This window comes from Festucalex cinctus, chromosome 3 (assembly GCF_051991245.1).
Source record: "Festucalex cinctus isolate MCC-2025b chromosome 3, RoL_Fcin_1.0, whole genome shotgun sequence".
Lineage (NCBI taxonomy): Eukaryota > Metazoa > Chordata > Actinopteri > Syngnathiformes > Syngnathidae > Festucalex > Festucalex cinctus.
Genome location: NC_135413.1, coordinates 8,982,590 through 8,993,938, shown reverse-complemented (window position 1 = coordinate 8,993,938; position 11,349 = coordinate 8,982,590). Strand labels below are relative to the sequence as shown.

Below are 11,349 nucleotides of genomic sequence, written 5' to 3'. Positions count from 1 at the left end.
GCGCTGGCGTTTAAGCTTGCAGACACGCCCTTTCCATGTTCTTTGGCCAGTTGAATCCGATTGTTTTGTATCATGTGTTGATGTGAGTAGTTGCAACGACACGGTAGCGTGGCCGAGCGGTCTAAGGCGCTGGATTAAGGCTCCAGTCTCTTCGGGGGCGTGGGTTCGAATCCCACCGCTGCCATAATCTTTATGTATGTTAGGGTTTGACTTGACACATGGGATTTGCTCGATAGGCGCTAAATAGTTTTACATTAACAAACATCTTTTACGGTACCACTAGCAACTTTTAAAATTTGTAATGCCAATACAGTATTCCAGGTTTGGCGTATCAATAAATTCTAAAGACAAATCATATACAGTACATTACATTTTTATTATTGAAATAATGTACACACACAGGCATGTACATTTTCACCAATCATTAATGTAAAGAACAATTCTCAAGAGACAGTGCTTCCTTCGTACACTCATTTGCATTGAACCCAAGAAATCAACAGGACAGGTTCTGATAATGTAGTGCAGTTGGACCTCAGTAACCATCATTGCTCATGGGCAATGAGAGAGAGCATGACAGAAAACAGACACTTTTATGGTTCCAAGCAAACATTGTAAACTGTGTAAACATCCAAAAGTAAATACTTCACTGATGTTCTTTTTTGGCAGTGAAATGCTAATACATACATAGCTTCACCAAAAGAACAGGAAACCAACAGCAGCAGTTAGTTCTGAAAAGTTAACTTCACAAGCATTTTTTATCTTAAACAGTATGTGTAAGATTAAAGCCTGACAAAACAAAACAACAAATGCAGTGTATGTACCTTAAAATGCAGTAACAGCCTTTTTTGTGGACAAACTTATCATATCAATATAATTAACAATTGTTATGTTTTAAAGAATAAAAGTCAATGTTAAAGGCAAAAAATAAGTTTTGCAAGTATAAAGTCACAGATATGAGGAAAAATGCATTATGATTTTTTTTTTAATTTTGACATAATACTGTACTACTTTTTTTAATTGCAATTCTTGCATGGGAAAAATAGCATTATGCCTATATTACTATCAAGTTATTTTGATTTTACAAAAAAATGATATACTTCAATCTTGAGAAAGTTGTCATATGAGAATAAAATCACGTTTCTTGAGAAAAAAAAATCATTTTCTACTTAACACATGGTAGTAGATATATTTCTTTCAAGGAATTAAGGCAAAAAAAAATTTTGGGTAAAAAGTCGCACACTTTAAGGAATAAAATATTTGGGAGAAATGCCATCTTCCAAAAGTTGCAAAATTTCAGCATAAAAAGACATTATGGACATAAGGTCACGTTTTAGCGGGGGGGGGGGGGGGGGGGGGGGGAAATCTGATATTTTCTGAAAAAAAAAATGTATGTGTATATATACACATATACACATATACATATATACATATATATATATATATATATACACATACATCGTCGTCGTCGTACCATACTGAGGATAACTGGGAAAAAAAGGGGGAGGGACCTTGTAATTTTATGAAAAAAAGTCGCAAAACTTTGAGAAGTATATATTTTTTAAGAAGAATAATCTTTTGAAACTCAAGTCATATACATAAAGGAAAAAGGAGTAATCATTCAAAAAGTCTTATTTTGGAGAATAAAGTGGCATATTTATATTTACAAAAAAAGTCTCTCGCATAAACTAATTCAACATGTAATGTTAGGTATTTTCCCCATACAAAATATGCCTAATCTTGTTAGATTGACATATTTTCTTCTTAAAAAAAAAAAAAAAAAAAAAAAAAAAACGCAATTATTTTATCTAAATAATGCGACTGTCTCGACCATCCATACTTTTCCTTGTAAAATACAAGTATTATCCTCATTTTTTTTCTTCGAACAATTTTATCTTAAAAAATTTACACATTTCTTTTGATTATATTCAACTTTCTTTTGATTATATTCAACTATAATGTAGTTTAGTTCTATTTTGTGTGTATGCAGCCTTAATACTCCTTCATTGTCGCCGTAGAGATCAGAACCTGAGATGTAGCTTTGTTACCGTAACACGTATGTTGCATTTAAAATAAATATGTTTACTACCACTATGAGAACCTGAGAAGATAATTTCAAGTTAGTCACAGTCCGGAGCGAGTTTGGTCATTTCTTTTCACAGCTACATCTTGGACTTGAGCGGAACAAGAAGGATGGAACGGAGGAAGGATTCCAAAGTGTCCACGTACTCTTGCGGGTGAGCCTTCAGGTGGCCGGCGTGTTTGGAATGCTCCCATTTCTTGACGGTGAGGGGCACGCCACGCCCCCGCCAGAATTCGATGACCTGCTCCAGCGCCTGTGGCTCACTCAGCGGATCGTTGTCACAGTAGAAGAAAAGTGCGGGGGCGGTGACAGGAGAGTTCCAGAAGACTTGGATGCTCCTGTTGTAGTAGTTGGTGGTTTGGCGCTTGAAAGTGTTGAAGTACAGCAGGCTCATGTGTTTCACAGGCGTCTCCCAACGAGGAAAGGCAATCTTGGCCACACCTGAGCACGCAAGACAACATTCGCTAAACATTTCACTGGCTTTAGCAGCCAGTACAGCGCAAGTGCTAATCTCAATTTGGATCCATATTCCTTTATTATATTTATATAGAGCAGTGCTTCTCTATTATTTTTAGTTACTCACCACCCTCTTCCCCCAAGGAAGAAGAAAATATTTTTCACCCTCCACCCCAACTGCCTGCCGCAACTGATAGGATACAAATGAAAATAATACTACAGTATTTATTGTATCATTTTTATCTAAAATTGCTGAAAGTACACATCTGCAGAGGAGATAATACTTCAGAACTTCGACAATGTGAGGACCACTGGCACCTACTGTAGATGTGCAATTAGTACACTTTATTCTAGTATGGGGGAGAAAAAAAAATGTGTTCCCTGAGGTTTCTTTTATCCGATTCATTGATCAATCGAATAAATCAATTAACAAATTAATCAATTACATGAACATTAGTCATCCGTGTACCATACGCTCAGTGTTTTTTCCAAACAAAACGGGAAGTAGAAAAACAAGTCTGAGTCGTGGTCGTGCACTGATCTGTATATATTGGATAAGTGCTAAAAGAAAAAGGGTCTTCAAATCAGCACATACCGTCCACTTGTTCAAAAAATAATTACCACCCAGCCAAACACCCACCTGGTGGCTAGTTTTTTAGTGCAGTTGAATTTTCACAAGGCAAGTTTTGCATGCCTTCTATGTTTAAAATCCACATTAATGGTCAGATGAAGGGGAACGTAACATCCCCACAATATTGTGATAATTATCATATCGTGACCTTCATAACGTGATGTTTGGATATCGCTACATGCCTGCCTAGTGCCTACCCTATACTAAGAGCGTACGAGCTGTATATGTCAAGTCTGTACATATATCTACTCGCGAAATGGGAGTGATAAGATGGCCGCCCTGTGGCTTCAACGGCATGCATGGGTGTGTATGGACTATCCAGCAATATATACAGATCAGTGAGTGTGCACTACGAATTGCAAACATGGGTGATTATGTGCTCTTTAGTGGGGTTAAGAGGTTAACTCTGAGGCCAGAAGACATGACTACCATCAAAGTCGAGCCACGAGTCAGATAAAACAAAAAAAAATTGCTTCCGGATCACACAACTTGCGACAAGTGAAAATATCAAAACTGGATAAAATGTCCAAACCGCCCGTTGTTCGTGTTTCCCATCCTCCATTTGTTCACAAAATCAGAAATCGAGTCGTTCTCCGTTTTTGTCATTTTGGTTTTGGGAATGAATACAGGACTGTCTCAGAAAATTTGAATATAGAATATAGTAGAATATAGTATAGAATAAAGTCCTTTATTTTCTGTAATGCAATTAAAAAAACAAAAATGTCATACATTCTAGATTCTAGATTACAAATCAACTGAAATATTGCAAGCCTTTTAATATTTTAACATTGCTGGTTATGGCTTACATCTTAAACAAAACTCAAATATCCTATCTCAAAATATTAGAATATCATGAAAAGGTATACTAGTAGGCTATTCAACTAATCACTTGAATCGTCTAATTAACTCGGAACACCTGCAAGTGTTTCCAAGTGAATCCAGAATGTATGACATTTTTGTTTTTTTAATTGCATTACGTGCGTGTGAGTGTGGATGGTTGTTCGTCTATGTGTGCCCTCCGATTTGCTGGCAACCAGTCCAGGGTGTACCCCCGCCTACTGCCCAGAGCCAGCTGAGATAGGCGCCAGCACCCCAGGCGACCCTTGTGAGGAATAAGCGGTCAAGAAAATCGACGGATGGATGGATAATTGCATTACAGAAAATAAGGGACTTTGTCATAATATTCTAATTTTCTGAGACAGTCCTGTATTGAGATAACAAGTCATTTTTTGTACATCCCGTTTTGTTTGGAAAAACGACTGAACGAATGATTATTAGTTCACACATTCACAGTCCCTCATCATTTGACAATTTCCTCATCATTTGTCAAAGTTCTGAAGGTAAACGATGCACTGACCTGCAGCCATCAACTCCACAGAGCCCGCCACAAGGCTGTCATAAATTTGTCCTTTAATCCTCCCGGTGAGTGTCTCATACTTTTGCGGGTCCTCGGACACGTGCACCAACAGCTGTGAGAAGGTGTAACCGCCGATGGAGAAGGCGTGGACGAGCAGCGGCCGCGACGCAAAGCGCTCGTTGTGCAACAACTCGAGCAGCTTCTTGCCGTGTCGCAAACTCCAGCGAGGCCACAGGAATTCTTGCACCTACAAACGGAGATGATAGGATGCCAGATAGCGACATAGATAGAACGAACGATAGAATGCATGAATGAAAGATAGACAGATTGATCGATCATTTGTCCTGTCGTTCGTTTGATCGATCGTTAGAACGAACAATAGAACGAACAAAATGACAGAACAGTAGACAGAACAAACAATAGAATGATTAATAGAATGATAGAACAAACAAATGATAGACGGATGGGCAGACAGACAGACATACCTCACTCTCGACTACAAGCACATCAAAGCCGGTGCGGAGGTAAATCTCACAGTACTTGGCCACGGCCTGGGGACGAGCTCCCAACCACGGCAGCATGAGTGCGAGAGGTTTTTGGTCTTCACCTAAGCGATCCCCTGGTGGCGAGGGTGTGACTTGCTCAGCCATGTAGAAGGTGACATTTTTACTGAGGCGGTGGCAGGAGAAGCTTCGGCGCAAGATGCTCCTGGTCAGCATTGCAGATGCTGCTGCCGGGGGACCCGGTGGAGTGAGGGGGGTAGGTTCCAGATGGCTTGAAAGACATTATAGTCAATTAAAAATGTAAAATTATTGCAAAATTAGTTGCTATGCTAACTAGTGAGAGAGTATTCAGGTAAAATATAAGGCAATGCATCATGTACATATGTACAAGCCATAAGTGTACCTAATGTTTTGTCCAGTGAGTAACAACTACATCACAATGTTCAATATTGTTCGATAAAAACAAACTTTACACAACTGTACAATGTTTTCTGTATTTTCAAGTATGTAACAAAAAGGTTAAAGACGGTACTTGTTGCTAAGTCAGAAAAAAAGCAGCCAGACGTCACCAGCTGGTTCTAATCTGACGTCACTCGACAATGGCGACCTCCATGGACAGGCCGTGAATGGCAAAACATCATTTACAAGATTATAAAGATATATTTCTCTTTATTTGTTATTATATTAATTTAGCAATTCGAAACAACTCCACGGCGTGTTTTGTACTTATCGCGAGTCACGTAATTTAAATTATTCGGTGTGATCAATGAATTGCTTTAAAGATGTTCATTTTCTTTAAATAAAGGGAAGGGAATAAAAGGGGGGTTTGCTGGGAGGTCAAAAACAGACAAAACATTTATAATAATCGGCCATCTATGTTGTTTAAATTCGCCTTGAACGCTTTGAGGTCAAACACAATCGGAGTGGAATAAATCCGATTTCCCACCGCAGTTGAATGCAGCATAATTCCTTTGTAATCGTTAATTTCGTGAAATGATGCGGGTGGGGGGAGGCTAATCAAGTCATTTTCATTATATTATAATTAGCTGACGGAACGTCAAATCAATTAATCAAGTGTTACAGATTTAAAAACGATTGTAGACCTTGTCGGCAGCAGTCCGTGTTGGTGAGTGTCGAAAAGTTCAAAAACTTGAGGATGAATATCGTTGTCCTTAGCGTTCCATCTTTCGAAACCCTGGATTATATCTGAAAGGCTGGAAAAAAACAGTTTTTTTCTTAGCTGTTAACATGGGTACACACCAAATCTCTCTCCTGATCATCACAGTAAACGCAATTTACCCGGAAACTAACTAAAACAAAACAATAAGTCTCCTGTTTTCGGTTTTCACCTAAAGTTGCGACACTAATAGGAACGAAAGGCTTCCTATCGAAACAAACTGAGGGGAAAAAAAGATGAAAAAAAAAAGTACTTCTTCTGTGTGTTGCAACACGCATCCTAGAAGTGCAATGCTGCCCCCTGTAGGACGTAGACGAAAGGGAACCCAACACGTCGTCCGAAATAAACACTGAAGTTGACAAGTTTATTAAACGTGTATTTGTCGTGTAAATTGTGGAACGGAAAGGAAATTGCGAACGGACAATTAATGCCCACTTGCTTCGTTTGGATGCACCCCTGTGATTTAAGAGTTGAGCTCACAAGTGAAATCAGCTGAAACTTCAAAATAAATAAATAAATAAATAAATAAACGATCTAACGTATCAAAGTAGCTGTACTATAATGGCAAAGAAAACATTTATTTTACGTGGTTCATGTGTAGTTTGATTATGAACCTCAGCGCAGCGTCATCAGGGAGACGTCAAGATCGAGTCCTATCTTCGTCACACACGAATGTCAACTCATGATTTTTAATGCTGTCTTTATAGTTCAAAATGTTCTCCCTTTTTTTCGAGAATGTTTTCATGAATTTGATCATGGTTTACCTACCAGCAGTCCAATAGCCCCATAGCGCCAAGTGTCGCTATGAGGCACCTGAGAGACGCTTTTCTTTCTTTCTTTCTTTTTTTTTTTTTTTTTAAACCGCTGTCATCCAATGTGGGCGGAACTTGGCGTCAGAGTTTGAGAATAATGAGGCTTTTCTTGATTCATATTATGACACCCCCATTTATTTATTTATTTATTTATTTATTTAAATCAACCCCAGTCAGCGTTTACAAGGCCATTTGAGGGAAATTCCACGGCTTGAACTTCGACAAATTTCTGTGAAGGAAAGCATATTGGCGTGGAGCGTGTTGTAAAAATGTCATGATCATTTGTGCTATAAGGCCCATTCTTCACTGCTGGCACCTTTCATTGTTTTTGTCATGGAAGGCTCATCCCTATTGCAGGTGTAATGAATTGTCTGAAAGTTTACACTTTTTTTTTGCATACATGTTTTCCACTATTCACCCATATCCTGCATTTAGTAAGTTCATGTTTCAGATTTTTGCAACAACATGAAGAAATCCATCTTTGTCACAAGACCTTGTTGTCTCTGACTTTGTTTGTGCAGCTTTGTTGCTGCATTTTGCTCTCATCTCCGGTGGGTTCCCACCCTGCACCGGGGTCCCCGCTGACTTTGTCTTGCCGGATTACGACTTATCCAAACAGCAACCCCAATGGAAATCCATTGGGGTTAGACCACCAAGTGTTAGGCAACGAATTTGGTGGTGTCTCTGGCTGACCTCATGTGTTTAGCCTGCCATTGTTCCTTTCCGGTCGCCTTACTCACGGCTGGCTTGGTGCTTTCCTGTATCGCCCGATAACAGTTGGAACACACGGAAGAAAGGCCGCGTTTTCACCGCACTTACCATCTGTGTAAATGAGCTGAAATTTCATCAAATGTGTCAATGGCTGTGTGTGATGAGAATCACATTTATTCTCTGATTTTTTTTTACTTTTGCTCCTATACATTGCCTCACCAAAAAGAAGTACATTTAAGTATGCTTGAAGAAGGAGAGTATACTTTTACTTTTCTTGTACTTATTGGAAGTATACTCCACCAAATAAATGTTAAGTGTACCTGCAAGTATACTGCCCCAAACACCAAGTGGATAGCCTAGTATGGTGCCAGAGTTTGCCGGTTCGATTTGTGTCAATTCATCACTGGGTTTTTTTTTGCTGTAAACTAAACTGTGGAAATAAGTATGCCACAAAGTATACTTTCAAGTATGTTTAAGTATGCCTAATACTGTAAAGTATACTAGTTGAAAGTATCCTAAAGTATACTTATTAATTGTTGTGGGCTGGAGTCGGATCCCAAAGCGCAGACACAAATTAGGTTTTAACTATTTATTCACATCGAAAGGCGGGAAACAACGAAAGCTGCACAGGTGAACAGAAAGCAATAATCCGGCAAACACAAACACTTCTCAGAACGCTACTAGAGACAGTGAATCGATCTGATTGGTTGTCACTATGTAAAGGATTAAATAATGACATCACGTAGGTCTAACATCACCAAACTGTCACCGAGCAAAAAGCCAGTTGAAACTGGATGCTGTTACATCAATTCCAAAACAGACACATAACGGGTCATGAAATCTGGCGCATGAACTTTGGCGCGACCCAGGCCCAGACATGACATTAATATTTTTAAGTGTAACAAAATGGGCCAATTTAGTCCCAAGGAGTTTATTTTTCGTACAAGAGTGAGTACACTCGAAAAATAAACTTAGTTAGGCCGATGCTTAAGTATACTCTATATTATGTACTTAAAGTATACTACTTTTTGGTAAGGGTTTGACAAAATGTGTAACGTCTTCTACTACTATAGTCCGACAAAAAAAAGTACAGGAGTATATTTGGCACTATCTTTACAGATTTTGACCACGTACATGAAAGAAACTAAGGTTTTATTTGAATTCGGCAGAAACCGAATATACCCAGCCGTATATGATGACTGCAATTTCGAACATGGGCTAGCCAGTGGAAGGAGATAATGTCATTGTGTGACTTTGTTTTACATCCAAAGTTATGTGGATCAACATCTATTTTAGAATGAACCAGGGAAATGAATTAGGCCACGAGGCCAGTGGATTTCACCCCTTCCCCACACTGGATAAATGCACCACATATGAGCTAATATGATTATGATGACATTTTGTTTTTCATAGCAAATAACTGATCATCATACATTGATGCCAAGCTCTGCCCACATTAAGCGTATGCAAATAAGTTTCACCTGAGGAAGTAAATCCAAATTCATGAGCAGTGTTTGAGGCCAGATTTAATGTAATCTAAACAAGAAGACAAGTGGAAAACATATATGTATTGCCTGTTGTTCTGAAGTAAGTAATAAATACAGTCCAAATAGTTATTTAAAGTGACAGCATATACACATAGATGTTAATACGCGTCATATGCACATATATATGTAATGCATCATGTTGAACTATTAATACAAATTAATAGGCACAAATATAGTGTATAGCTGTAGGTTGATATGCATAATATACTGTGTACTGCAGATTGTACATACGTGTGTATGTATACAAATTATTAGTATCTAGGATTTTTATTATTTATTTTTTTCCCTCTCACTTAGGATGGGACTATTTAAGTGTCTTAGAACCAATCTTAGGAAATGTATGCATTCCCTTCTTATATTAACATATATGTTGGTTTTCTGTAGCAGTCTGTTCAAGCTCCCAGTATAAGACTACTGCTGCAACATCTCAACATCCTCCCCCATTATAACCATGCATTATGCATCTGCTTTGCTATTCAAAAGAGAATTTTCTTGGTCGGACTCGGAGCTGCATTTTTAGCACAAAGGCCACAATAGCATCAGCCGTCAATAGCATCTGATGTTGTGTATTGATCTGCTGTGGTTTGACAACAGTTGCCTACTGTCTGCTTTTGTGGCGCTCAGTTGAGTCATGTCATCTGACGTACACTGCCAAATGTCAATACACATTTAGGATTTAAAAACAGGGTTAGGGTTTCAAACAAGAGCTAGTACATGCTGTACAAGCACAAGTAAGGGTTCCAAAAGGGTTCTTCATGAAGTGCAGAGGTTCTACCCAGCACTATGGGCTTCTGAGGAACCCTTTAAAAAAAAAAAACGAATAAATAAAAATCTTCAAGGGTTCTTTTGAGGCTAAGGGTTCCTGTGTGAACAATTTCAATACAGAGAACTCTTTTTGGAAGAAGGGGTTCTTCAATGACTGTTGAACAGATGGATCCTTACCATCAAATATTCAAATGTTTAGCCATGTTTCAGTATTCACTCAGAAATTCTAAGAAAATTTCACAAGAAGAGTATTGAGTACATTTGACCAGTTTATTAAAAAAAAAAAAGTTACTCAAGCATTGAGGAATTAATTCATGACCATCAGCTTCAGAGACAACCACTGTAACACCTGAGCTATGCCGCTCTTGTTTGCTACTATACAGCATTGCTAGTGTGTCCAAAATGAGGCCAACGTACTTGGAGGTATGAGGAATATACGAACAGGAGTGGCATGGCTCAGGTGGTATACTGGCTGCCCCCCAACCTGAAGGTTGTGCGTTTGTATCTCGCCCTTTGCGTAGCCTTTTTTTTTATTTATTTTTTTTATAAACTGGTAATGTCATGACTTGGTCATGCAAGGGTTATATTTGGGTCATGACCGTGTGGTCAAGTGTCTGTTTTGAACTGACGTAACCAGCATCTAGTTTCAACTGGTAAGACGCTATGTGATGTCAGAAGCTATGTGATGTCAGGAATCTTAATCTCTTTATCTGGTCAACAGCCAATCAGATAATTTTATGTCAGTCCCTTGAGCGATTTATTGACTTTTGAAAATTATTTCGTTTTGGGTGTGAATGGGGGCTCTAGCTCAGGAGGTAAAGCTGGTTGTCCAGTAACCAGAAGGTCTGCTGTTCAATTCCCACTCTCTCCAAGTTGAGTCCTTAGGCAAGGCATTTTACACACGTTACCTCCAGTGCCAGTCATACTGGTGTACAGATGGTGTGAATGTTTGGTGGTGGTCGTGTTGCCCAGAGGAAAAGATGGATTTTAGTGTGTGGGACCTGGGAGCTGGCTGCCATGTTGGTTGCCCCGTGGGAGTTGAATGTCGTTTTTGATATCGATGACATGCTCCGCCCTCTTCAAAACAGGTGTGACATATCAGGGGTGATTATTATTCACACGTGAATTTGTATTACAAGCTGGATGGATGTGAAGCCTCAAGCAATCGGAAACCTCAAATAATCAAGTTAAATCTTATTTCAGCAAGTGTGACTCTAGGACCCTTATGGTACGGAGCCCCTAAGGTGACATGGTAGAAAAAAAAAATAATAGCTTTGCGTTCCCTCGCAAAACATTTTGCGTTCCCTCGC

The 11,349-nt window shown here is 39.0% G+C and overlaps 1 protein-coding gene and 1 non-coding gene across 5 annotated transcripts; one reads left to right on the top strand and one right to left on the bottom strand.

The window, feature by feature from the left end:
* Positions 1-102: 102 nt before the first annotated feature.
* On the top strand, positions 103-184 carry trnal-aag (transfer RNA leucine (anticodon AAG)). The gene has a single exon. It is a non-coding gene; the product is annotated as a tRNA-Leu (tRNA).
* A 173-nt stretch (positions 185-357) lies between these two features.
* LOC144015583 (transmembrane protein 53-A) lies at positions 358-7,024 on the bottom strand. 4 transcript variants are annotated; one of them, XM_077515704.1, is made up of 5 exons: positions 6,973-7,006; positions 6,131-6,241; positions 5,010-5,298; positions 4,525-4,771; positions 358-2,521 (listed from the first exon to the last, which is right to left on the bottom strand). In XM_077515704.1, the coding sequence occupies exons 1-5, from the start codon at positions 6,990-6,992 to the stop codon at positions 2,160-2,162; spliced, it is 1,029 nt and encodes a 342-aa protein (XP_077371830.1). In that variant the 5' UTR covers positions 6,993-7,006; the 3' UTR covers positions 358-2,159. The 4 variants fall into 4 exon arrangements, with proteins under 4 accessions (XP_077371830.1, XP_077371833.1, XP_077371832.1 ...); XM_077515707.1 differs by lacking the exon at positions 6,973-7,006 and adding an exon at positions 6,458-6,719; XM_077515706.1 differs by lacking the exon at positions 6,973-7,006 and adding an exon at positions 6,327-6,453.
* Between the last annotated feature and the right edge of the window lie 4,325 nt (positions 7,025-11,349).

Coding starts and splice junctions, on each gene's coding strand:
- LOC144015583 (XM_077515704.1), bottom strand. CDS start 6,992: ATGGGGCTATTGGACTGCTG. Junction 6,242..6,972: donor ATGGGGCTATTGGACTGCTG/GTAGGTAAACCA, acceptor GTTTTTTTCCAG/CCTTTCAGATATAATCCAGG. Junction 4,772..5,009: donor TGCTTGTAGTCGAGAGTGAG/GTATGTCTGTCT, acceptor CTCCGTTTGTAG/GTGCAAGAATTCCTGTGGCC.